This window comes from Populus euphratica, unplaced genomic scaffold, assembly GCF_000495115.2.
Source record: "Populus euphratica unplaced genomic scaffold, PopEup_1.0 scaffold331.1, whole genome shotgun sequence".
In the NCBI taxonomy this organism is placed as follows: Eukaryota; Viridiplantae; Streptophyta; class Magnoliopsida; order Malpighiales; family Salicaceae; genus Populus; species Populus euphratica.
In genome coordinates, this window is record NW_011500221.1 from 225867 (window position 1) to 247805 (window position 21939).

Consider the following 21939-nt stretch of genomic DNA (forward strand, 5'->3'; position numbering starts at 1 on the left):
CTTTCCCTATATGCAAAAGATCAATTTTGCATCGCAAAGGGGTACTCTGGAAGGAAAATAAATGACCTTGTAAAAATGGAGATTCTTCTCCCCTCGCACACGCAAAGTTGTTGGATAAAAGGTTCCAATTACTTGTTAGTGTGAATTCTTCACCCTCAACCAGGAACCTTATTTGCCATATCTTCTTGACATTGTCCTTAGGTTGGGTTGGTGTTCTTGTCCAACCCATATCCTGATCCTCATTTTCCAAAAGTGAAGGAAGGACCAAAGTAGAACAAATCAGTCAATGAGGTTCGAAGTGAACAAACCAATTCGTACACTTCTGAACCACAAGCAGTTAATACAATCAAGATTTGTCCAACAAAGGTAACATTACAGCGAACAACAAACCTCAAATATAAAATTGATTTTGATAATGGTGGGTCCTCGAAGCCCTTACCAATCTAGCAGAAGCATTGTTAGGAAGCATACAAATCTAAAAGAGATGAGGAAGTTCTCTGAGGCTTATCCTTATGATAAATGCATGTTACTTTTAAAAATGTTGCTTCTATGATTTGCTTTTTACTTGTTTTCATAGTAATGATTCATAAGGCTCATAAAGTGATCGCAGCATAGATTAGCTCTCTTGAGGTGAGTTATACCTGTACTTTATCAAGACCGATGCACTAACTGAGGCAAGGATGTGATTACACTACACAACATTGCATTTTGTGGGGAAAAACCCTTCGATGCAAGCATCATGCTCACAGCTAGCCCCTCTGGTATGTTGTGCACAGCTACGGCCAAAGTTACCAAAAGTCCTTGAGAAAAGCCTTTTGAGCCAGCAAAAGAGGCACCAACACCAGAACCCTTCCCAAATGAATGGAGAGTCATGATTCCGACAACAAGAACAACTTTAGTTGCATCAGCACCTGTAATGTCTAACATGCTTACTTCCCTGTATTGTTCAAGAAACTGAAACAAGAAATCATGTACATCTTAACGAGATATCAACAACAAAGAACATGCGAGAACGTACACATGTTAATTATATATGCAAATATGACAATCCAAACAAACATTTAAACTGAAGCCACAGCATAGAATCAATAAACATACACGAACAAAATTGTTCGCTAATTTTTCAAAAAATGTATGCATAAACTTCTTTGAGGGTTCCCTAGCTGGACTCTGTGTCAAAGTCCCAAATGAAGTGTCATATATGAGAAAGGAATAGGAACCTTATCAACACGTACTGAATGTATGTTCTCATCACTAGACGAACAGGAATAAGAACCAAAGATGCATGCCTTCTATGAAACATTGGAAAAGGGAACGGATGTATGATGTATCCCAACCCATACTAAAGAAAGAGCTAAAAGCCCAGAAACAGAAAATCAGTTTTAGATGGAAGAAGAAAACTTCATATTTAAATGTGAAAGTGCAGATTCATTACCTTCTTGCACAGCAAAATGAAAATTCCACCAGATAAAATCCCAATCACAACCCAACTGCCAGCACCATGGCCTTGCCCTTCCGTATGAGGTCAAAGCTAGCAGCCAGCATAACACCAGCAGCCGTCCCACTGCACAATCCTTCCCAATAAGGATCTAGCTCCACAAAAAAGAACGGGACAGCACCTAAACCAGTGGCAGCAGCCATGGCCAACGTAAATAATGCAACTGTAGATATCGAGACTCTGTTATAACCACCCTTTCTCTCCTCCAACCCACCACTTGTACCCTCAAAATCAACTGCATTTTCTATACCACTTCCATCTATAACACTACTTCTCACATTTTTATGAGGAGCCGACCTTAACCTTTCAGAATTATCAGTATCAGATTCTGCCAAAATGCATGCAAAGAGAACTACAGAGAGCAGACAAAACAGGGGAGCTTGTTTTAATATGAACCTCATGGTACTTTGCATGCAACCCTAAGAAAACTCACCTCCTTACCCTGTACACCTAACTCCAATACCAACTTGGCAATTACACTCTTAAGAGTTTCATTCCAGAGATTTCTGAATACAATCAATGAAGTTCCCAGATTGGCTTAACAATAGACAACAATACTGTCCTAGCTGTGCCAGGAACTGTGCTTGTTGCTGCCGAAAGTTAAAGAAAATTGTATAAGCCAACGCCATAATGTGAATCACAGATATTTACTGCTACAGATAACACTAGAAATTCAGATTAAAAAGAAAAGAAAAGAAAAGAAAAAGCAATTGAGGTGGCCTTCAAAACCCTTTCAACAGAAAATCCCCTAAAAAGTATCAAAAGCAAAGAATGCAAACTTGGTAAGAAATTATATAAATCTAAATGTGCTCTCTTGATCCTCTCTAGTCAACAATTTGATCTCTCAAGTCAACAATAAATCCAAGGGATAAGAAGATGACAGTATCAAAGTAAAGCAAATAACTTTTCAAAATCACTAGAACCCATTTGGTTCCTGTGCTGTCAAACGCCAAAAAGATGAAAAATTTCGAATTATATACAATATTCCCAATTAGGATTTTGATTGTGAGTTGCAAAGTTTTCAACTTAAAAAAAAAAAAACCCAAAAACTCATGAATCAAATAAGGACCCCTCGATTCACAATCATATATAAGAAAAGAAACTCACCCCAAAAGATGGAAAGCGGGCTTATATCAAAGAAATGGAATCAAGCGAGCGGTATTGAATTCTTGAAACAGAGACAAAGGCAGAAGAGGACAAGCTTCGATTCCTAAAGAAGAGGGATTTATAATTTTAGAATAAATCAAATGAGAGAGCACGTCGTTTTCATATCACAACCAGCAAACCCAAATCCAAAACAATAAGTGAAGTTCGCGTTACAGGCATTCATACGTGTTTATAACATCACCTCCTAGTCCTTGTCTTTACACATCGCAGTTGGGTGAAATACATTCACTTAGTCCTTGTGTTTGAGTTTTTGGTCATATTAACCTTTATAGTCTTAGTTTGATCTTTGTTGTCCCTGGACTTCCAGTTTTTGTTCGTGTACAAAAATTGTCATTTGATGCTAACATCTTTCATTGTGAAATATTAGAGTTTACTTTGAAGCTTTCGATGAAAACACTCAACAAACACATGATCAAAAATTAAACTATCACTGCTAGTGAGCCCGTCGAGGGTGATATTGTTAATATTCATTATATCTGAGGTAGATTTGATAACATAAAAAAGATTAGGACTCAAATAGATAATTATGCGCTGCATCAGCGCTTCCCAAAACAAGCTAGAAGTTTTACAGGGCTGCTGTTGATTTTTGGTATGGATAAAATGGGCTTCTACGGTTGATTTTATATAGGAGATGAGTTTCGGTTGTCTGGCAGTGGACTGCACTTCACATTGCCAGGTGTAGTCCTTGCCTCTGTAACAATTTCAATGCCATTATCTTAGGTTCCATTTGAGTACTAAAAAAAAGGGTTCAATCTTGACCTGTCTGTCACAAATGAATTTGGATTTTATGATAATTTGAACCACCTTTGGTTGTTTTTCTCAGAAAATTCCTTGAGCCCCTCACCTTTGTGCTCCGAGACGAATCCCATCTTTGACCAGGATGCTTGTTATTCCCATGTTTGAAATCTGCCATTCAAATAAATGAGATTTCCCTAAAGGGGTTACATGAACTGCTAACAGAAACAAAAAAGAGAAGAAAAGAAGCAGCTATTGAAAGCTTGTTTTTACTGATTCAATGTTCCTCTCCTCGTCGTCGGAAAAAAGCATCGTGCTGAAGGGTAGCCCGGTGCTCGTATGAACTTTCTGGAAGTGCTCTGTCTTGTAAAACCAACTGGAAAAGATTTCCTGGATAATCAAAATAAGAATCACTCATTGCGCAAGCAAGCAAGAGGGTAATTCCTAATTCATCACTTCTCATCAAAGGTAAGCACCAGCCACCTATCTAAGCTACACGAATCATGAAAATGAATGTGTAGCATGACAACAACACAACATAATAAAAAGTTTCTTAAGGTTGTCGTTTTGACGAAATTCAGAGGCTTGTTACTTCAGGTGCTAAGCTCATCCTCGATCAACATAAGCTATTCTGAAAATAAAATCAACAAGAAACACCTCACAAACTCAAAGTTAGATGCTACATCTTTCTCTTTCCCGTTTAGGATTGTTCCACAATCCTATGACCCTGCTAGTCACTTCTTTGACTAAAAAAACACAACAAAGATTTTGATGATTGCCGACTCACCTGCGCAACAGGCCTTGACTTGGGGTTCAGTTTTTCAAGAAATGTATCTGCTGTTGGTGATCCAGAAGCAATGGCAAGAACTAAATCAAAATTAGATTTTGTAGAAAAGAACTAAGTAAATAAATGCATATAAATAGACACAAACAGCAGATGAAGAAATCTCTTGCACTAAAGAGGCACAGACTCTTGTAAATTGTAGCGGAGACTGATGTAGTATAAGAAAATAACACGAAGAGCAAGCATCAGAATGTTTATCTAATAACCGTTAGAACAAACTAGACGCTGATGATTCCAAATGGCTAGGACATAACAAGTTGAGAACAAAAGATGACAACCTAGTGCCTGGAGATACAGACTATGAGAAACCAGCAACCCCAGCACCTTGAGAGTATACACTGAATTGAAAAATCAGCTGAAAGACGTATTACCAAGATGAACCTTAAAAACACAAATCACTCTCAGGGGGGACATGATTAAGTAGTGGCATTGCATGATCACATTCATAGACCACCACCAGAATATCCTAAAAAAGTAGACAGAGGAGTAAGAGACAACAACATTAATAATAGGTAAAACCTAGCATAACCAAAAAGCACCAAAAGAGGCACTTAGAAATCACACCTCAAGCAATATAGCAGAAACCAAAGGCACCTTGAGGTGAATGTGCCAATCAGGAACATGAAGGCGAGGAGAGAAAAATAAGAGTGGGGGTTAGGACAGGGATTTAAATTCAAGAGTTTCAAACAACATAAACCAACAAAAAAAATAAAAAAACCTAGGTAATCTAAACATTGCAAATCTATTTTTCATATCTCCTGTGTCATTCCAACTCTCCATTGAAATTTAACATTAGAAATCATAGCTCGACACCAACAAACATGAAAACAAAACTACAATATCGTACAAAAGTATTTTACCATTTAAATTCCCAAATAACACAAAAACAAAACAAATATATAGAAATAACTAAAAAAAAACAAGCTAACATGACAAAAGAATACAATATTTGACATTCAAAACATTATGATAATATGCATGTGAAAAGAAGGAAAACAAAAAAAAGGTATCATAAAAAAGGTCAAAGTATTAGGATCTCGACATACAAAACAATAATATGTAACTCAAAAGAAGATAACTAAGAAATAAAGCACACAAAAATTTAGTTCAACCTAATTTGGTTATATCTATAGACAAGTATAAAAAAATTATATTAAATAATGTGAAAATTATAACTACTCTTTGTTAGTAGAAAAATAATTAAGAATCTATATACTAATAGGAATAAACACTTCACATGCTCTTACATATACCTCATAGTTTAATGAGATTCCTCTATTTTACTATTTTTCTTTATCCTTATGTTTCTTTCTTGTATGATACACTAAAGACATGATATGCAACCTATTTATAAGCTGGACATCCTATCCTCTCTTTATAAAAAAAAATAACAATAAACAAATATTACTCCAACAATTAATTAATGGTGCATTGAAAGTTATTAATTATTTGGCAAATTTTAGTGCCAAATATTTAATGAAGGCTGCCCTCTATATTTTTTCTTTTGAAGACTTTGATTTTTAATCATGTCTTCGTATTTGATTATTTATGATTTTTCTATCTTTTTTATATTTTTTATCTTCATTTTGCCTATAAATCTGCTAGGCTATAAGAGAATTTATATCATATGTACTTATCATTATTGACTAATTGGGTTAGAGTATCTACTAGGTTTTTTATGGATGTGAATTTTTTGAAAGCATGCAGTTCTATCTTCCACTACTTCACGAATAAAACAATACTGAATATTTATGTGTTTTGTTTTTAAATGAAACACTAGATTCCTTGTAATATGCAAAACACTCTGATTGTCACAATACATGATAATCTTCTCTTATTTGTGCCTCAGATCCTCCATGAAACTTTTGTAGCCACATGCTTCCTTACAAGTTTGGATAGTTGCCACATACTCAGTTTCTGTTATGGATAAAACTACAATAACTTGTAGTTTAGAGACCCATCTCACAACTCCTTTTGTAATTTTGAATATAGCCTAAAGTGAATTTTCTTTTTTCAAAGTCGTCTGCAAAATTTGAATTAACATAATCTCTGATAATAAATTTTGATCCTCCATAATATAATATAACATATGAGATACCTTGATATATCTCAAGATCCTCTTAATATAATTCTAATGCCCTCCATAAGAATTTGACATCTATTAACTAACTACTCCTATTGTTTATGTAATATTTGGTCTTGTATATATCATGATAAATATTAAACTTTTCATTGCCGATGTATATAGTACTCAAGACACATTTATACTCTCTATTTCATTGCTGATGTATATAGTACTCGAGACACATCCATATTCTTTACCTCATTGCTAAGAGAATACTTGAGGATACTTTGAAGTTATCAGGAATTGTGGCTAAAATTAGTTTACAATTTTACATGTTGAAATGTCACAAGATTTTCTTCAAATAAATTTCTTTATGAAATCTAAATTTTCCTTTTTTTTTTTTTTTTATCTTAGTGAATTTGTATCATCAGAATCTTATTTGCTGGTCCTAGTTTTAGGTCTTTTATATAAAACTCCCTATCCAACTATACCTTTAATTTATAGACTTGATCTTTGTTAGAGTCCATTACCAATATGCCATCTATATACAATAATAAAATAATAAAATCTTCATCTTCTTCAAGTTTTTTATAATACATATGATGGTCTGAACTAAGTTTGTTAAATTTAAGACTAATTATAACAGATAACAACACCTAGGCGACTGTTTGAGATTGTATATATATTTTTTCAATATGCAAACAAAGTCCTCCCAACCTAATTAAGTAAAACCTTATGGTTGAAACAGATAAATTCATTCTTCAAGCTTTTTATGAAGAAATACAATTTTCACATCTAATTGCTTTAAATGAAGATTAAATATAACACATATTGCTAAGACTATTTTGATTCTTGTTAATTGTACAACCATGAAAAATATTTTATTAAAATATATCAATTTTTTCCAAGCATATCCTATCACCACAAATCTTACATGATAATGTACCACTTGATCATTTCCATCATAGTTTATCTTGTAAACCCATATATTGCTAATGACCTTACTTTCTTACGATAGAGTAATAAGATCCTAAATTTTATTCTTGTGTAGAGTTTCTATTTCCTTTGGCATTACTATCATCCACATAGATACATCTATATTTTTTATAACTTTATAGAAAATTAATGACTCTCCATAATGTGTTTTAAGATAATATACAATATTGCTCTTAGTAACATATTTTGAGTGCTAATCCAGTGGTCTTCTCTCATAGGTTGACCATTGAACTTCAAGAGTTTCAGACTTTATTTGTTTAGTGGTCTTCTCTCACAGGTTGACCATTGAACTTCAAGAGTTTTAGACTTTATTTGTTCATCTTCTTCATACTTTGATGCAGTTTTGGAAGAAGTACGGTCTTGAGTATTTCTACCTGAACTATTGTTATAGTCTTTTTCAAAATGCTTTTATTTTATTCCATTTACATTTTATCTTCTACAAATATAACATCTCTACTAATGATTACTTTGTAGGCAATGAGATTCTATAGGTGATATTGCTTTACTCCCAAAATATATCCCAAGAATACATATTTTTAGATTTTGAATTCAATTTTCCAACTTATTATGTATTATGCATCATAAACACAAGACTTCTGAATATATATAAGTGAGAATAATTAGCTTGTTTCCTAGTCCTTATCTCCATTGGTGCCTTCTAATCAATCACAATTGATGGACATAGATTGATAACATAACATATGATTTTGACTATTTTTACCCAATATAGATTATTTGAGCTTGCAACCTTTAACTTTGTTCTTGTTTGTTCAAACAAAGTTTTATTTATTTACTCTGCCACTCTATTTTTTTGGAGCATATGCTATTGTGAATTACTTTTTGATACTTTTTTGTTAATAAAAGTTATCAAATTCATCACTAATATATTCTTCTTCATTATCTATTCTCAGAAACTTGGTTTTCTTTTCAGCTTCTAGTTCTACCCGTGCTTTAAATGTTTTAAAAAATGAGAGCATATTTGCTTACTTTTGATTGGATATACCCAACATCTCTTAGAAAAGTCATCTACGAATGATACAAAGTATCTTCCTTATCCCATGGATATAATCGATGTTTACAAATCATCAGAATAAATCAAGTATAAAATGCATTTACTCTTAATTGTTGATATGCCAAACTTCAACTTATGCTATTTACTTGTATTACAATACTCATAAAAAGGTAAATAAACCTTTGTGAGACCAGGAAATAACTTTTATTAGAAAGAATTTTCAAGCTTTTCTCTAACACATGGCCTAACTTTTGATGCCACACTACCGTCTTTTCTTTTATAGAACTTAATGATGCAATTAATGCATCTGCCTCATGATATATTTCTTTTATTAATATAAAAAAGTTTGCAATTATTTTTCTAGCTTTTGATACCACTAGTGCCCCTCTGATAATTTTTATAATACCATTGTTTAGATGAATTTTACAACCAAGATTATTAAATTGTTCCACAGATAAAATATTCTTCTTCAAGCCTTTCATAAGTCGTACTTCTATAATAATATGAATTGAGCCATTCTATATTTTTAATTTAATGATGCCAATGCCAATAACTCTAAGGCATGATCATTGTTTAGGAACATCAAGCCTCTAAAGATGAGTTCATATGTATAAAACCAATCCTGATGAGGAGTCATACGCCTTGTTGCTTTTGAATCCATTAACCAAAACCTCAATGAGTTTTATTCTATTTTTAAAGATTTTCACTGCTTTACTATATAAAACTTCTTAATCATTTAAAGTGTTTATAACACATCCATGAGGTTTTGATGACTTAGAGTTGTTCTACATACCCTTTTTATTTTAGCAATCCCTTTTAAAGTGTCTTTTTTTTTTTTGCTAGAGTAGTAATATTTCATAATCCTTTTACTTCTTAATTTGGAACTTTCTGGCCTTCAAATCCTATTGAAACCACACTACACTGATCTTTCTCTTGACATTAATAATGTCTTTGTTTGGAGTGAATTGTTAATTTTATCTCTTTTGTTCTTACACTTATTGACGTTTTCTAAGAAAGTGATTGCGACATCATTAAAAACAACATAATTTGTTAAGATGTTATTGGTCATATTAATAATGAATACTTTGAAGTATAAGTTTTGCACATTTATTTTTCTCTATTTGCTAACCTAATATAATGAGCTATGAAAATAGAGTTTTTATTATGTTGACGTGCTTAGTCACCAACATGGTTTCTACCATTCGTAGGGTATAAAATCTCATGTTTAAAATGATCTTATTATGAAAAGACTTGGACTCGTATAACTTTGTCAAAATCTCATAAATCTCATTTGCAAATTTCTTCCTAGCCATACTTGATAATACTTCATTAGCACCATTCGTAGGGTATAAAGTCTCATGTTTAAAATGATCTTATTATGAAAAGACTTGGACTCATATAACTTTGTCAAAATCTCATAAATCTTATTTGCAAATTTCTTCCTAGCCATACTTGATAATACTTCATTAGCATTAAGACTTGGGTTTTTATGAATCAATGACTAATAAATCGAATTACATGTGATTATATATACAACTAAAAATATAACCTAGAAGACATGGGACATGAGTTTTTTTATTTTTCATGTCTTAGTTCAATATTTTTTGGTTATCTCAACAAGGAAATTGCTTAAATGTTTCATTTGTTATCTTATAAAAAAGTGTTTAAATAGTGATTTTTTAAAAAAATATCAAAGTAAATTTGAAATTAAAGACTAATTAGTGATTTTTTTTTTAAAATATCAAAGTAAATTTGAAATTAAAGAGCAAATTTAGTTTTTTTATGGATTATTTTGATGAATGTGTATTTTTACAAAAAATGATTTGGTTACAAAGTTTTGAACCATGCCATGAAATCGATTATGAGAGTTAATGAGTTTTACATAGCATCTTTTTAAGTTCGATCATTGAATTCGATTTAAATTTTTTACTTGGATTTATCCATCTATTGCTATTATCTTTTTAGTCATCAAGATTTTAAATACTAAAATTAAATCTATTTTTCTAGTGAGATTTATAATCCATATTAAAACTAATTTTTTTTTTTATAGCTTATAATCTAATCCCTAAAAATTATTTTTTTTATAGCTTATAATCTAATCCCTAGACAACCAGCCCATCCAAATTGATGTGATGTTACTTTGCATTTCATTATTGGAATATTAATTTTTCTAACATATTTTAGCTTAAAAGCATAGTTATAAATTCAACTTTAGTGACCCTCAAGTTTAATTTTTTTTTTTTTATAAAAATTCATAATGATATTGTTTTTATTATTTTTTTTTCAAAAAAATTAATGACTTGAAGACAATGTTTTATCTTGAATTAACTGGATGAAAAGTTAACCTAAATTTTAACTGGATCACTTCTATTTTTTTCTTCAATTTAACTAGGCTCAGGTTTTATAATAGTTTAGTTGATTGAAGTGGTAAAAAAAAATAAAAATAAAAATCTTTCAATGAAAGTAGAAGTGATGGAAGATTCATTTGTTGTCATCATGACAATGCTGGGATGATTCATTTTTCAGTAACAAAAAGCATGAACTAATTTTTCGCAATTAACTCTATCGACTGCGAAATGGGTCAACTCTCATGCAATAACCGCTAGTATTTCTCCACTTTATACAGGCATGTCTCTGTGTTGCTTAAGATAGGGCATCAAGCCCACTTTACACCTAACTAAACTCCAGATTGTCGATTTGTTTGATGTTAGCGAGGGTTGATGGTGGGAACAACACCACTGCTAAGATCACTTCCCAGAAGACAGGAACTTTCGTAAAGATATTGGCTCGAGTAAAATGAAGATGATGATGCTGACTTGCCGGAATATGTGGGAGTGGATTTGCCGGAATATGTGGAAGTGGATTCTGCATAGATGGCATCAGCTTCTGGCATCATTTTGAGTATGGTTTCCAGTTCCCTGACCACATCCTGCATTGACGGCCGCTTGTCTTGCTTGTCATGGCAACAGTCGAGTGCCAAAACCACAAATCTCTCCACACATTCAGATGGATAAGCACCCATTCTGTTGTCTATGATAGAGAACATAATGCCAGACTGATGAGCCATGTTAACCTGAAAACAGAGTACATAATATGGTATTAGCTTCGATGTTTCTCGATTCCCAGGTTCTTAGCCTTTCTTGCTGTTGCATCATAAATGAGAAGTTATTCTATCAAAATAAGCTATAGTTGAAGTTCAAGTAAAGCTGGACATGGTTGTGACTGATATGTATATGACAAGAGAACTCAAGGCCTCTGAATTAAGAGCTCATTGAAGTACCTCGCGAACAATGTTTTTGCCATGTGATATTGGGTGCATACCAGTCAGGAGCTCCAGAAACACAATCCCAAGGCTATACACATCACTCTTGTCTGTCAACTTATGGGTCAAAAAGTATTCTGGATCGAGGTATCCCTGCACATACGGTGACAATCAAGAGAGTTATTCAAACGAGGTCAATGATGCTCCATAGCATCTAGTGATGGTAGACAAGTTACATCCAAGGATTTGGAGGGGATTCCAACATCTGCGCAACTCAGTTTTATCCAATCCACAGGACTTAAACAAGTTACGAAGCTTAAGATTTCTGAGGCCATCTAGACATGGCAAAAACTTGGCCAACCAGGTGGTTAAATATTGGGACCGGAAATTACATTCCTTGCTAGAAGTTGTCAATCCACAATTAATCATGCTAACATGAATTTTCAGTGAAGATATCTTCAGTGCATACCAGAAAGGTTTTTGATATCTTCTAGTTATTCCTTTGTTAATTCCTTCACCTTCTTTAAAAGTACTTCTCTTGGCATATTGATTAGAGAATAAGATGAAATTTTGCAAGTGAAACATCAGGATTAGAGACCTCACAGAATTCACATTTTTCTCACCCATAACACCTTGCATCCTCTACCCGTGTTCAAGAAGTTAAAAAGAGAAAGAGGGCATATAATGGAGTCAAACTTACTGGAGTTCCCCTTACTACTGTTGATACATGATTAGGCAGATTCCCTTCATCATCCAAGACAGGAGCGAGACGTGAGAGTCCAAAGTCAGCAACTTTAGCAGTGAGCTTACAGTCTAATAGTATGTTAGTGGCCTTGATATCCCGGTGGAACACTGGAGGCTGTGCTTCAGTATGGAGGTAAAGGATACCCTTAGCTGAACCCAGCGCGATTCTTAACCTTGTACCAAAGTTCAATGTTCCCTTGGCCTTTCCTGCATTGACACAGCGACCATCAACTTTGAGCGTTGAAGATATCATGTCTTAAACCAAAGTGTAACAGACTGTATTGATAACGTCCTAAAACACGAAGCTGGAAAAGAATGAAAATGGAAACTATTTCATGTGCTACACAGGATTTTTTAAGTTTACACTCCACTGGTGAAATATGACAGTGCATCGTTTGGCAAACTATGACTCAAAATCAGCAATTAGAGATAGATCATATGTATAATCTAAAAGTTTGTAAGAATGTTGTCCTTCAAAACAGGCAGACAACACAATTAGCTAAACTACAAACCTATGACTCAAAATCAGCAATTAGAGATAGATCATATGTATAATCTAAAAGTTTGTAAGAATGTTGTACACATTCTGTACAAAATAATATGGAGACATTGAATAGATTAAAGAGCCATCAAATCAGAAATTTTCCATACCAGAAAGCCAGTCCCGCAAGGTACCGTTTGGCATGAACTCGTACACCAGCATCTGTGCAGGAACCAAGAACAACCAGGTGGATTTTTACACATAACCAAGTAAAGTTTCCCAATTTTGATGCTAAAAGAAAATCAGATCACTTCACATTCTTGGACAAGGATTAGCATAATCGAATTCTAGAAGATGGTGGGGGTCAAAGGCATGGCTAAGAAAAGGAAGCACATCCAATTGCTAGACTAGGACCATAACCCATCTAACTTATAGCATCTCTATCCTGATGTTTTGTCTGACCAATGTGGACTCTTCGCAGATGGTAATGCTGTTGGTCTGTGCAAAATAAACAAGGGACAGAAAAGGAGATCTTGCCTATTTTTAAATTTCTTATTGAAACATGCTAAAAATAAAAATCTCATCTTGAAAGTATTACTCGGGAAGAATGAAATGGCCAGAGCCAATAGGTCCCTTCCAAGAACCTCTGCTACTTTCTTCTTTTGAGGATTTATCAGAAAACACTTGCAAAGTTGCAAACCAGGATGATCTAAAATATGATTTAATTTCAGCTCCGCAATATTTACCTGCTCCTCTTTTTCTTCACAATATCCAACCAGTGAAACTAGATTTCTGTGATGCAACCTTGACAACAATTTAATCTCAGTCAAAAATTCTTTTTGGCCTTGTAATGATCCTTCTTCAGTACGCTTTATGGCCACAATTGAGTTGCCAGAAAGAACACCTCTATAAACCTTTCCATAGCCTCCTCTACCAACTTGAGTTGAGCAGTTAAAGTTATCAGTAGCCAGGGCCATTTCTTTAAATGTGAAGCCTTTCACACCATCGATTTTTATCAATGCCTTCGATGCTGTAAACCACAAAAATAATCCCATGATACCTTTTCCAGGGATAGCCACATATACTATTATTAATTGAAAACAATTCTAGCAGTCACAATAAGAAACTTACATGAATGTCTTCTCGACAAATTTCTATGCTTTCTAGCATATCTTCTACTAATAAGAAGTGTGACAACTGCAGATACTGCAATGGTACAGGCAATAGCACCTAATATAACGGCTACCCAAATTCCTTTGCTAATATTCTTCCCTTTAGTGTCGAAATGTACTGTTGGAAAAAGAAAAGCATATTATTATATAGCCACCCCTTAGAAACAAATCTATTGATATGAAGCAAACTAATGCTATTAATCCAGCACATAAATTCCAAAGCGAATAAGACACACAGACCATATTGCCAAGGCATAGCCTTGACTGCAGTCCAGATCTAAGAGTTCACATATATGGATATTGTATATGAGAGAAGACTATGCATCTACCAATGGATGCGAACCATAGTTGGGCATATAGCTGCGGTGGAACTTCACTTCAGAAACTTTACAATTTTGAATTGCAAAAGTGTCAAATTTGGATAGGTTGGCCCTTTAAGTCATTGAGCTTTCATGCACAAGTTCAAAGCAACAATATAAAAGTCATCAAAAATAATTTGAACAAAATGGAATTATCAATGGGGAAACAACTCTACTTCGCAAAAGATGTGAAAGATTCTGAGATGCTGTGACATGCAACTTTGAATATAACTAAGAACTTTCGGGCTGAAGACATTCTAATTCACTTGTAAAAAAAGACATGCTTATTTTGCAAAGAAAGTAATATGAAAAGAAGCCAATTATGTTCCTGGTACTAGTAGATATTTGAGGAAAGCAATAAATCAAGATCTCTAACTCGTTTCTGTGATCTCAAATACCAATTCTTGGAGCACAAACAATGCAAATACCGATGTTTGGCAGGCATACAGTGCACATAATCTGATTCGGCATCATCTTCTGAAGAATTAACAAAGTTAACTTCAGTCTAAAAAGAAGTAGGAATTTGGAACACATACTCCCTGCATAAGGTCCCACTAGAGTGAAGTTGAGAAGTTCATATGGTCCGAATAAGTCATCACCAGGAAAGTGCCACGATGTAAATGCACCTCTTATTCGTCCAACCTCGGATACATTAAATGTGCTTGAGTGCATATTATTAGCTGGAGGAAATATCTTCAGATGCATTCTTAAACGAGGGCCTTCTTCCCAGAAATAGGAATCAATTGACAATTGATATGGATTCAGTTTAAGAGCACTAGTCACATGTAACTCGAATGGAAAAACATATGGATCAAAATAAGAGAAACTAGGGCTCTTAAGTCTGTATCCAATCCTAAGAGGGGAGGCACAAAAGCATGGTAGAGGTGAAGCTGGGACATATTCAAAGAAATTATCTACTGGGCATGCTTGAACAGCACATGTCATCGTAGAATTCATTGACCTCTCAGTAGTCCTATCTCCTCCAGCTTCAAATCCACAGAACTGGATTATGTTGGCTATGTTTGCATTTTCACAAATAGGATTGCCTCCAAGCCTAAACAAAAACTGCTAAAATGATCAGAATCTGACTGTGAGATATAAAATTAAAAGAACAAAAAAAAAGAGTATTTCTCAATGCCATCACTTTGTTATTTTGAGGAATTTATATTCTCTGATCTATCTCCTAATCCTCATAGCTAGCAACATTGGTAAATCAATCTGCAGGCCTATACAGGACCCTTGATTTTCTACATGAAGCTTTCTATCCAAAACCTGTGTGCATGGAGAGGGATGCTGATTTCACAGATCTTAAACACAAGCTGGAATCATCAAATAGCAAGGTGGAGATTGAAGATGCATATCCATCTAATAGACAAATTTAATTAAATCCATGTATTTGACAAGTTCCTCTGATTCTCTTACTATTTCTTCCAATGGATGATAAGGCTACAACATATTTCTACTTCGCACATCTAATTGTCAACCAGAGATCAGGTGCAAGTGTTCACGAAACAGATCATAAAAAGGTGGGTGCGCACTACTTTATAAAAATATTACCTTAAGGTGACATTGTCCGGCAGATTCAACGCCCCCGAAATGCTTGAGAGTGAATTGTTCCTGAGATCACTGCATTTGCGGGGTGCACAGAACAATTAGTTAGTATTATTCTGATACTCTATGGTTTGCAGAGAGTCTTGTATAATAATTTTAATGCTGAAAATTAATGGTTTTAATTGCATTTATTTTTGAATTCTTACATTGTAAAACTAGCACTTTTAGTGGAGGTCATGTTCTGCCAAATGTTAGCTGGCACAGACCCATTCAACTGATTATTTTCAAGTGACCTGCAGTATACAATCATTTAGAACATCATATTTAGCGTGCATAGCCTGCAAATAAGAGCATCTAATCTGAGACATTCAGAGCAACATGTAGAACATCATTAAGATGTTTTTAAGATCTTTTCAAGAGCTAAAAATAGGTGGAATAAGTAGATAGAAGCTCACAGTCTTTGAAGAAAAGAAAGATCTGAGAAACTTCCTGGTATAGATCCACTAAGATGGTTCTCTGACAAATCGCTGCAGTTGACAAGAAAAAATTTCAAACACAGAAAGACCTTCATCACAAGCTTGTTAAGTCATCCCGTGGTTGTAAAGTAGATTAAATTCCACTTGTAACATGGTCTTACGAACACTGAATATCACAACTGCAAACCTATACAGCCTACAATTTACCAGTTCTGTTTCTCCCTTTCATCGTGGTTTTACTTACATAGTTCTCATAGTATCAGAAAGTTTGGATGGTAGAGATCCTCTAAGGTTGTTCTTGCTCAGATCCCTGCAGGCCAAATTAGATACGCAGGTACCATAAGTGCATGTAATGGAAAAATAGAAATGAAATTCAAGTTCAATGGCATTGATGGAAAGAGAATACTAACAAATGCAGAAAGAACTTACAAATAGTATAGGTTTGGTATGCTGCTAAGACCAGGTATAGAACCTTGCAAGCTACAATTTCTGAGACTTCTACCTTGTCAAAGAGGATTAAAAACAAAGAGAAAAGGTCATCATCGACACTTCTTTTTGTGTATGTTTATGCAGAACAAGTTTGTCATTTGATTCGTGTTTATATAAACACAAAAGAAAAACCCTTGAGCATGTCCTATAAGTGAAACACAAGTTGATGAATATGAAAATACATAAAAATTTTAAACCAGCAATCCAGGAGCAAATCTGCACAATCAGAATTCATGACAAAGACTTCATACAGTCCAAACAGTGTGAAGATTCCTCCTCTGAATGCAAAATAGCTTTGAAGCATGTCATGTTTTATTTAGACTTACAATTTTACTAATCTGGAAAGGCTGCCATAAGTAGCTGGAATTCCAGATCCGTTAAAGTTGTTGTTGTCAAGTTGACTGCAAGGAGGACAATAAATGAACTGTCAACAAAATTTACTCTAAGTAACATATGCACAGACACAGACAAACACACAAGCACATGAACATGCATCGTGCCTCATCTCATTTAAGTACCCTGCAGCTTTACTGAATTCTCACTACAATCAATACCGCTGCTAATAAACAAATCTAATAGAATGTATGTACATAAAAGAAAAGATCACACAATAAGAGAAATGATTGAATGTGATAATGATTCAAGTAACATTCTAGACAACATGATAGAAGCACGTACATTATCCGCATCTCTGGGAACTTTGATAATTCTGGTGGAAGATATCCAGATAAGTTATTATTATCCAAAAGCCTGCAGAGATTGTTTCACATGTTCTCAATCAGGGGAAAATTTTCACGTGGATCATAAAAATAAGTAGACATTAGAACAAAAAGGAAACCATTGTAGTAAAACTCACAAGTGAACAAGAGTTGATAGTTTGGAAAGCTCGGGTGGAATTTGACCACTGATTGAGTTGTTGTTCAAGTGGCTGCAAGTATCACATGCAAGTCAACAATATATGCGGACAAAAGCTAATCTCTTTGCAACTCAAAGAAGGATTTAGCTTGAAGATACACTTACAAATGTCTAATACTGCTCATGTTAGCAAATGATTTTGGTATTCGTCCTGAAATATTGTTCTGATCCACTTGGAGTCTAATTAATTTCGATAAATAGCCAAGCTCATCAGGTAAAGATCCTGATAATTTGTTTCCATTCAACAGCCTGCATAGATAATAATACATTACAGGACGTTAAACTAATTCAAAGCACATACCAGAGTAGATTCATTTTTAAGATATCCATTTCTATAACCATGACAGAAGGAGGATAACAACCCACTGAAAAAATGAAATAACATGAAACCAACTTACAGGAGTTTCAAAGATGAAAGATTTCCTATCTCTCTTGGTATGCTGCCAGTCAATTCATTCCACATGAAATCCCTTGTAATCACAACAGAAAGGGGACTTAGAATCACCAGAAGCGGATTAGCAAGACATGTTCAGATACTCAAAAGTAAATTCTCCAGAAATATGGTTGCTAGATATTGCAACTCACAATATTGCCAGTTGAGAAAGTTGGCCTAGCTCAGGTGCTAAATTTCCAGAAAGATTCAAATTAAGAAGCTGACTGCATCAAAATTGACAAATGGAAAGTGTTTCATAGCCAGAGTTATGATTGTATCATAAAGAAATCCTCTGACTTTATTCATCAAAACACGAAGGGTAAAAAATAACAACAACAAGAAAACGCATAGAACATACAGTTCTCGGACATGCAAGTATCCATCAGTCCCAGTTGCATCATAACAAAAAACACCAGTCCAATTGGAGGTACATGGATCTCCCTTATTCCAATTTCTGAGATGCTTCATAGGATCAATCAAATTGTTCTTGACTGCTAGCAATGCATTGACTGCAAAAATGCACAATATTGATAACATTAGAGCAGAGCAGTAGGCAACCAACACTGCCTAGCTTTACCAAGAATTTTGGGCATCACAATAGCATATTAAAAGAGGAGGTGCAATCTCTTTCTTGAAAACAACTTGCCTAATTTTCCTTGTCTAGTTTTGTTTTCTTATTCTCCAAATAGACAACTTAATTATATAGTTTAAGCACACATATTTCTACCCATTTTACAAGCCTCAAAGAACACGTATCGCAGGATCATTTTGTCAACGCAATCATGATAACATTCATGAAAAAGTCAAGTTGAGAATTTGCGGGGGGAAAAAGATAAAATTCACCTTCTGAGGGATTTGTAACTTGAGCAACTGTAAGGAGCAGCAAGTAACAATATGACAGGAGAAAAACACACCCCCAAGTTCTCAGCTGCAACATCTTCATTCCCTAAGTAAGAACCAAACAAAATCACTAAACATTTTGCATATTCATTTCCAGCAATCCCTTCAAAATCAAAAGAAATAAGCAACAAGATACAATCTTTTCCCCCGAAAAAAGCATATCAGGGAAAGGGGAAAAAAGTCCAAACCAAGCTTGCAGATTTAATGTCCCCAAAATATCCAGCTTACCAAACAAGGAAGATAGTCAAACCCCATAATTCCGGTAACTAACAATGAAACAGGCGCCCAGCAGTAAAAGTCTAAAAAATCCACAATTTTCAATGAAAACAAAAGGAAAGGAAGATAAAAGAAGATGCTTACGGGAAACGAGTCAAATATGACCAAACCGTAGTGGGATTGCTTTAAACATCCAAACCATACGATAAGCTATGAATCCTTGAGACCGCAGAATCAAGAGTTGTAGACTTCTGCAACAGAAGCAAGTAAAGCTTGGTGGGCAGGGAAAAAAGATATAGCAGAAGTCCTGTTGATGGGGGCACGAATGATAATAAATGGAATCTAGTTTGAGCAATAGAAAACGATATGTATGTGAGATGGCATTGTCGTCATGGTTGCTCCATCCATTCTAGCACCCAGTCAAGATTACAAGAGAGAAAGTCTAAAGATACTCAATTTTTTTACTAATTACTCTGTTTTTCTCAATTATTACCGAGTAGTATATTTGGATGAAATGCAAAACAGTGACAACGTGTAACTTCAACACAGTTTGCACTTTCACGTTACCAAGTTCTTTAATGATAACCAATGGACTGTTTGTTGTCTTGTTATCTACAATTTCAAGAAAAATTACTCTTGTTGAAGAACTAAATCACACGCAATAAATTTGAAGTGCAATAAATAAATAAATAAATCTTGTTATTATTATTATTCGCAATTTGTTATGCATTCCTTCTCAAACTTTAGTGGAAGTAGATATGAATAAAACATGGTGGGGAGCTTCCCTACAGCGACAGCTGTGGACTTTTTTAGGCATTCCAACCTACCTTTAAGATCTTGCAAAAAGGGAAAGGCCTCAACGTAGTATTTGGTATTTGTATTCTTTTTATTCTCACAATTTGGTCACTGCATGCCTTTTTGTTTTCAATATTATCCTTGCAAATCACCTCAGAAAGAGATCGAGAAAGAATATCTTCTTAAGAGTTTATTTAATAAATTATTAACTGAAAATAGAAAAACAAATGTAATAATCAATGAGTAACAAAGCTTGAAGTATAAACCTACAAGGACCACTTTAAGAAAAGAAATTCATACAGAGGTCATTAAATGATGAGGTGGAAGAATCGTAATAAGAAAAAAGACAAATACATGGACTACATTACAAGAAAATGAAAAATACAGGCACCAAACATGGCATTAAATCTCCCCCGACATGCATTCCGAACATGGTAACGCGGTGGCTGTTCTACTTTCAGACGCCACAGGGAAAGCCGAAAGGGTAATAGTTGTTCTTTGCACGTGCCGCGTTAGTCAAACTTTCAATTTCCGTTTTTTTGAAGAAAATACAAAAAGTCAACTTTCTTCCATGTTAAATAATAGTGAAGGTGATAATATTCCAACCACAATTATTGCTTGCTTCTGAAATTGATTGATTGATCGATCAAGGTTATATATATATTGGCAGCTCTCATGGTTAGAGGTGGAGTTTGGTAGTGGAGGTTGTACCGTACTTTTTTTTTTTTGTTTTTAAGTTCTAAATTAATTTTTTTTTATTGTGTTTTTACCTAAACCAGCATTTTGATGTTTTTGAGGCCAGCCCAAATGATATCAGAGGCCTACAAGAAACAGAAGCTCTTTCTTACACGCATAGGTCCAATCCAGTGTGTGTCGCCAAGAAAGAAACGGAGGCTATGGTTAGACTGATTCCGGGTTGTATCGAGCTCTTTTCTGTCAGTACACTTCGCAGATCAGTGGAGCCATGATTTTGCTGGCAATGTACAAAAAGAGGGAGTGGCGCTCAACCCTCCTATTGTCTGCTTGCATCAAGTTTGGAGCTAATGAAGCACTTTGCAAATTCATCAAGAGAACATAGATTATACACGCTAACAAATGAAACAAGCAATGATGGGCTGCTGCTGCTGCAGACTATAAAAAAACACAGATAGTGTTGCAGCCATGATCTCTTAAGCATTGTTGGTGGCTCCACCCCCCGTCCGCCTCAGTTTATTGTTGATGATACTGGGAAGACTACATCTGATCTCAGCCATGCCTGTCTGTTATGGCAGAAAAAAGGATCAATTTATCCCCAGTATGGATAAAAGCCACATTATCTGATATTGTTTTGTCCACTATTTATGGACTAACTTCTCGCCAGTTATGGACCACCTGGGCTAATCGCTTTGCACCTCCCTCTCCCTCCCGTATCTTCCATCTCAAAAGACTCTTCTACACACCTCGACAGCCCTGCCAAATTTGTGGCAAAACAAATCACCAAGCACTCAACTGCTATAACAGGATGCATTTTTCTTACCAAGGGAGTCATCCTCCATCTCAACTTGCAGCATTAAGAGCCCAATCAAATGTCCACATCACAGATGATCTTGACCACTTATCTCTGCAACAACAGTCGTATCAAGGTGCAGACACAGTTACAGAGGGTAATGGATGAGGTTTGCACATCACACACAATGGTTCTTCATTATTTTCCTCCCCCACCTCTAAAGTTTTCCTCACAAATATTCTTAGATGCCCTAATGCTTCATTTAACTTGCTGTCAATCCAAAAGTTTTGTGCTGATAACAATTGCTAAAGTATTCTTACCGCTGCTTGTTTTATTGTATTGG

At 34.7% G+C, this 21939-nt stretch overlaps 2 protein-coding genes and 1 long non-coding RNA gene across 4 annotated transcripts in view; all 3 read right to left on the minus strand.

Moving 5' to 3' along the window:
• The window catches only part of LOC105112307 (putative zinc transporter At3g08650), a 5166-nt gene extending 3039 nt beyond the window's left edge, over nucleotides 1-2127 (minus strand). Inside the window, 4 exon segments of the mRNA XM_011007977.1 lie at nucleotides 670-954; nucleotides 1436-1518; nucleotides 1521-1917; nucleotides 2071-2127. Coding sequence (XP_011006279.1) covers nucleotides 670-954; nucleotides 1436-1518; nucleotides 1521-1917; nucleotides 2071-2127 — 822 coding nt within the window.
• A 1432-nt stretch (nucleotides 2128-3559) lies between these two features.
• On the minus strand, nucleotides 3560-4421 carry LOC105112305 (uncharacterized). The gene is made up of 3 exons (XR_839724.1): nucleotides 4188-4421; nucleotides 3674-3790; nucleotides 3560-3571 (listed from the first exon to the last, which is right to left on the minus strand). It is a non-coding gene; the product is annotated as an uncharacterized LOC105112305 (long non-coding RNA).
• Nucleotides 4422-10801: 6380 nt separating this feature from the next.
• On the minus strand, nucleotides 10802-19998 carry LOC105112306 (probable LRR receptor-like serine/threonine-protein kinase At1g06840). 2 transcript variants are annotated; one of them, XM_011007974.1, is made up of 22 exons: nucleotides 19460-19998; nucleotides 19328-19365; nucleotides 19043-19145; nucleotides 18558-18708; nucleotides 18352-18423; nucleotides 18165-18236; nucleotides 17872-18015; nucleotides 17708-17779; nucleotides 17530-17601; nucleotides 17178-17252; nucleotides 16792-16860; nucleotides 16607-16672; nucleotides 16342-16413; nucleotides 16093-16179; nucleotides 15893-15961; nucleotides 14872-15389; nucleotides 13936-14094; nucleotides 13551-13834; nucleotides 12975-13026; nucleotides 12280-12530; nucleotides 11598-11732; nucleotides 10802-11390 (listed from the first exon to the last, which is right to left on the minus strand). In XM_011007974.1, the coding sequence occupies exons 2-22, from the start codon at nucleotides 19352-19354 to the stop codon at nucleotides 11025-11027; spliced, it is 2916 nt and encodes a 971-aa protein (XP_011006276.1). In that variant the 5' UTR covers nucleotides 19355-19365; nucleotides 19460-19998; the 3' UTR covers nucleotides 10802-11024. The 2 variants fall into 2 exon arrangements, with proteins under 2 accessions (XP_011006276.1, XP_011006277.1); XM_011007975.1 differs by lacking the exon at nucleotides 19328-19365.
• Between the last annotated feature and the right edge of the window lie 1941 nt (nucleotides 19999-21939).

Excerpts from the sequence above, each read along its gene's own strand:
- LOC105112306 (XM_011007974.1), bottom strand. The coding sequence starts at position 19,354 with ATGGGGTTTGACTATCTTCCTTGTTTG. Across the intron at positions 18,709-19,042 it reads AGTTACAAATCCCTCAGAAG|TCAATGCATTGCTAGCAGTC; the intron begins GTGAATTTTATC and ends GCATTTTTGCAG. Across the intron at positions 14,095-14,871 it reads AGTGGGACCTTATGCAGGGA|TACATTTCGACACTAAAGGG; the intron begins GTATGTGTTCCA and ends TTTTTCCAACAG.